A 4,593-nucleotide genomic window follows, 5' to 3' on the forward strand; every position below is an offset into this window, starting at 1 on the left:
CATTTTACGAGCTTTCCTGCCACAGTGGTTAATTGAATCCCTGCAGATGTTAAGTGGTGTTCTTAGCCATCAAACCTCAAAAATACACTTTTCCCAAAAGCCTTCCACAATTTTGGCCACTCCTGTATGTGTGATACACGCTGTGCACAATATACTTACTGATGAACGCCGAGAACTTCCCAGTCCTTCCCCACTCCTTGAGGACCTGCTAAACGATGCAGAGTTTCTGGGCATATTTTAATAAGTTTGCAGAGAAGTGTCCAGCCCACCTAAAAAATAGAAAATATTTTTTGGTTTTTAAAGAATATAGTACCCCAATCTCCTTTAGGTCCCACTTAAAAGATTTGCCAAACAGTACATTTTTAATAAGCCCATGTCTCTACTTATAATGCAGGAACAGAGCCGAAAAAGGATGCCCAAGTATAAAGTACGGCAACTGGGCCCAACATTTCTGTTGCTACACGAGACCTTTCTTAAATTGGTTTTGTCCCATTTTACGACCTTTCTTGCCACAGTGAATCACTGCAGTGGTCAAAATTAAATCACACGGTTGGCTTCCTCGCTGACTTGGTTTGTCAGAAGGTCACAAAACGGGATCACACGGCCCCTGGGACGTTGCAACCGTCATAAATACGAGTCGGTTGTCAAACGTCTGAATTTTGGTCATGGGGACGCTGCAATGGTCGTAAGTGTGAAACGTGATCACAAAGTCTCTTTTTTCGGGGCCGTTGTAACTTGGAGCCGTCACTAAACAAATTGTTGCGAGCCGGGGACTCGCGGTGCATTACGCTGTCCACAAGGCCTCAAAGGCCTCAAATCCCAAACAATGTAATTATAAATAGGGAACAAGAGTTTTATTTCTGACTGAAATGTTGTGGGTTTGTGGTTGACAATGGAGTGATTTTTACAGGGACAAACAGCAACAGGCACAACACCCACAGACGTCTGGACAAAACAAAATGGATGCTGTCTTGAAATCTGTTCATTTTGTGTGTCTCTCGCACTACATATTTTGGCGTTTGTTTCTACGTTTCAGCCGCTCCCTCAATTAAAAACACCACTCAAAGCGTGGTGTATACCTTTGTTCATTGTGCGGTATAGCATGCAAAGAGATTCTTGAAATAGAAATTATTTAAATCAGTTGACGGAGTGGAAATGGGTAAATATCAAACTATGTGGATGCCTTCTAGCAAGTTTATTTAGGCACAAGTTGTGATTTACTGTTTTCGGTACCAAATAAATGAAACCTATGCAAGTAAATGGCTTTGCTTTCTGTAACATCCTGTCCAATTGTAGCCTATTAAATAAATAAATTTAATAAATAGCCTATTAAGTAAAAAAAACTATTTTTATTTAAGTGACATTTATAGTGGAGCTCTTCACCTGCCACCTAGTCTTACTTGCATAATATTTTTTTTATGATAACTAAACCATAAAATAATATTTCCCCACAGTTAGGCCACTGTTATAGCAACTTATTAAACAGCAGCCCCAAAGCCACCTGTTAAATTCTTATTTTATGCATCTTTTCAAAACCGCAAGGAGAGAACAGACTTCTTTAAAAAAAATAAAAAAAAATAAAAACAGAAATTCTGTCGTACAGTCAATATTTCAAAATAGGAAGGTGTTTTTTTTGCTCAGGACAGAATAGAAATTAAATTCTGAAAAATTCCATCTCTCTCTAGACTTTCTTTCTTTCTTTCTTTCTTTCTTTCTTTCTTTCTTTCTTCTTTCTTTCTTTCTTTCTTTCTTCCTCTTTCTTTCTTTCTTTCTTTCTTTCTTTCTTTCTTTCTTTCTTTCTTTCTTTCTTTCTCTCTCTCTCTCTCTCTCTCTCTCTCTCCCTTCCTTCCTCCCTCCCTCCCTCCCTCCCTCCCTTCCTTCCTTCCTTCCTTAGCAGGTAAAATAATAGAGGCGGGATACAAACCAACCAACGATCAAACAAAAATCTCTCTTAGAAAATCTAATCTTCTCTTAGATTTTATCTTTCCTAAAACCTACTGGCTTGGGGATTCTGGTAGTTGAAGTCCACCTGTCTTCAGGTTGCCAAGCTTGAGAACCACCTTTTGTGGTCCAGGGTCCCCCGTGGGTGGGAGATGAGTGGGTGACTTTGGGCTATCCCCTGACAGCCCACCCTACCTCATAAGGTGGTTGTTGGAGAAGAAGGAGAAGGAAGCTGACAATGCTTGGGAGGGAATGTTGGGATGTCGATCTTACAAACACAGACAGCAGGAGGAGGAGGAGGAGGAGGAGGAGGAGGAGGAGGAGGAGGAGGCGGTAGACAGTACCTTCAGAAGGAGGAGGAGGAGGAGAAGGCGGTAGACAGTACCTTCAGAAGGAGGAGGAGGAGGCAGACAGAAGGAGAAAGAGATGTATGAGGAGGAGGAGGAGGAGGAGGCAGGCAGAAGGAGAAGTAGACATACAAGGAGGAGGAGGAAGATGAGGGAGGAAGAGGAGGAGGGAGACAGTACCTTCAGGAGGGGGAGGAGGCAGACAGAAGGAGGAGGAAAAGGTAGACAGAAAGAGAAGGTAGACAGTACCTTCAGAAGAAGGAAGAGAAGGCAGACAGGAGGAGACGGAGGAGGAACAGTAGCTTCAGAAGAAGGAGAAAGAAGAGGAGGAGAAGGTAGACAGAAAGAGAAGGAGAAGGTAGACAGTCCCTTCAGAAGAAGGAAGAGAAGGCAGACAGAAGGAGATGGAGGAGGAGGAGGAGGAGGAACAGTAGCTTCAGAAGAAGGAGAAAGAAGAGACGGAGAAGGTAGACAGTACCTTCAGAAGCAGAAGGAGGAGAGACAGAAGGAGAAGCATACGTAGGAGGAGGAGGAGGAGGAGAGGGAGGGGGAGAAGGGGGAAGATGAGGTAGACTGTACCTTCAGAAGAAGGAGAAAGAAGAGAAGGAGAAGGCAGACAGAAGCAGGAGAGGGTGGAGGAGGAGACGGAGGAGGAGGAGGAGGAGGAGGAACAGTAGCTTCAGAAGAAGGAGAAAGAAGAAAGTAGACAGTACCTTCAGAAGCGGGAGGAGGAGAAAGTAGACAGGAGGAGAAGCATACCTATGAGGAGGAGGAAGGGGAGGGGGAGGAGGAGGAGAAGGCAGACAGTACCTTCAGAAGGAGCAGGAGAGGGAGGAGGAGGAGGAACAGTAACTTCAGAAGGAGAAAGAAGAAAGTAGACAGTACCTTCAGAAGCGGGAGGAGGAGACAGTAGACAGGAGGAGAAGCATACCTATGAGGAGGAGGAAGGGGAGGGGGAGGAGGAGGAGAAGGCAGACAGTACCTTCAGAAGGAGGAGGAGGAGGAGGAGGCAGACAGAAGGAGCAGGGGAGGGAGGAGGAGGAGGAGGAGGGACAGTAGCTTCAGAAGAAGGAGGACGAAGAGACGGAGAAGGTAGACAGTACCTTCAAGAGGAGAAGGAGGGGAAAGTAGACAGGAGGAGGGAGGAGGAGGAGGAGGGAGGGAAGCCGGGTTACCTGTTGCACGCGCCCTACTCTCAGGTAGGAGACCAGCACCAGCAGCAGAGGCACGTAGGTGCTCCCGTCCGCGAAGAGCTTGGCTCCTGCGGAGAGGGAGAGAGAGAGAAGCGGGGCGGCCGTGAAGGGACCCTCCAGCCCGGACCCCTCCCCTCCCCCGCAGGACGACCCCGGGAGTTTGTGTGTGTGGGGGGGGGGGGGGGGGGTCTTGCAGCAGCCGCTTTACCGCCGGGCAGGGCGGCGAAGGCCAGCAGGTCCTGCAGCGTCTGCACCAGGCTCTCCAGCTGCTTCCCCTCCTGCAGGCTCCGCAGCCGGACCAGCAGCTTCCGCAGCGCCGCTTCCCGCCGCTCCTCGTCCGCCTCGGCCGGCGGGACCGGCCCGGCGCTGGCCATGGCCATGGCCGCGGGCTCCTCCCCGCCCGACGGAGCGCCGAGAAGTTCTTCTCGCGCCCGCCCGCTCCCTCGTCCCGCTCGCTCCTCTGTCCCGCTCGCCTGGCGGCCCGGCCCGGTCGGGGGAGGCGAGCCGAGGAGGAGGACGCCCTAGATGGCGCCGCCGGTCCCTCCCCGGCAGGGAGGAGGAGGAAGGAGGAGGAGGAGGGGGAGCCGCTGGGCCGCTTGACGGCGCCGCTTCCCAATCCCGAGCGAAAGCGGGCCGGGGGTGGCGGCGGCTGACCGAGGCTCGGGAGCAAGTGGGGAGGGAGGATTATCTGGGCAGTCTTTCTTTTCTTTCTTTCTTTCTTTCTTTCTTTCTTTCTTTCTTTCTTTCTTTCTTTCTTTCTTTCTTTCTTTTCCTTCTTTCTTTCTTTCTTTCTTTCTTTCTCTTCCTTTCGCCCTCTTTTTCATTTCTTTCTCTCTTTCTTTCTTTTCCTCTTTTTCCTCCCTTTCTCTCTTTCTCTTTCCTTTTCTTTCTCTTTCTTCTTCCTTCCTTCCTTCCTTCCTCCCTCCCTCCCGGTCTTTCTTCTTAGGCTCTTTAAAACATTTGCTGTTCTGGTGTTTTCAAACAGCTTCTTTCTTTCTTTCTTTCTTTCTTTCTTTCTTTCTTTCTTTCTTTCTTTCTTTCTTTCTTTCTTTCTCTCTCTCTCTCTCTCTCTCTCTCTCTCTCTCCCTTCCTTCCTTCCTTCCTTCCTTCTT

The 4,593-nt window shown here is 48.7% G+C and overlaps 1 protein-coding gene across 1 annotated transcript in view; it reads right to left on the reverse strand.

The window, feature by feature from the left end:
* LRRK2 (leucine rich repeat kinase 2) overlaps positions 1 to 3,861 on the reverse strand; it is a gene marked incomplete at its 3' end in the record, with an annotated part of 76,418 nt that extends 72,557 nt beyond the window's left edge. The window contains exons 1-3 of the mRNA XM_029282970.1: positions 3,690 to 3,861; positions 3,464 to 3,549; positions 160 to 269 (exon numbers count right to left, since the gene is read on the reverse strand). Of these exons, the coding sequence (XP_029138803.1) occupies positions 160 to 269; positions 3,464 to 3,549; positions 3,690 to 3,861 (368 nt within the window). The remainder of the gene's footprint in view (positions 1 to 159; positions 270 to 3,463; positions 3,550 to 3,689) is intronic.
* Positions 3,862 to 4,593: the final 732 nt, after the last annotated feature.

Source organism: Protobothrops mucrosquamatus, unplaced genomic scaffold, assembly GCF_001527695.2.
Source record: "Protobothrops mucrosquamatus isolate PMUCROS unplaced genomic scaffold, P.Mucros_1.0 scaffold_30, whole genome shotgun sequence".
Lineage (NCBI taxonomy): Eukaryota > Metazoa > Chordata > Lepidosauria > Squamata > Viperidae > Protobothrops > Protobothrops mucrosquamatus.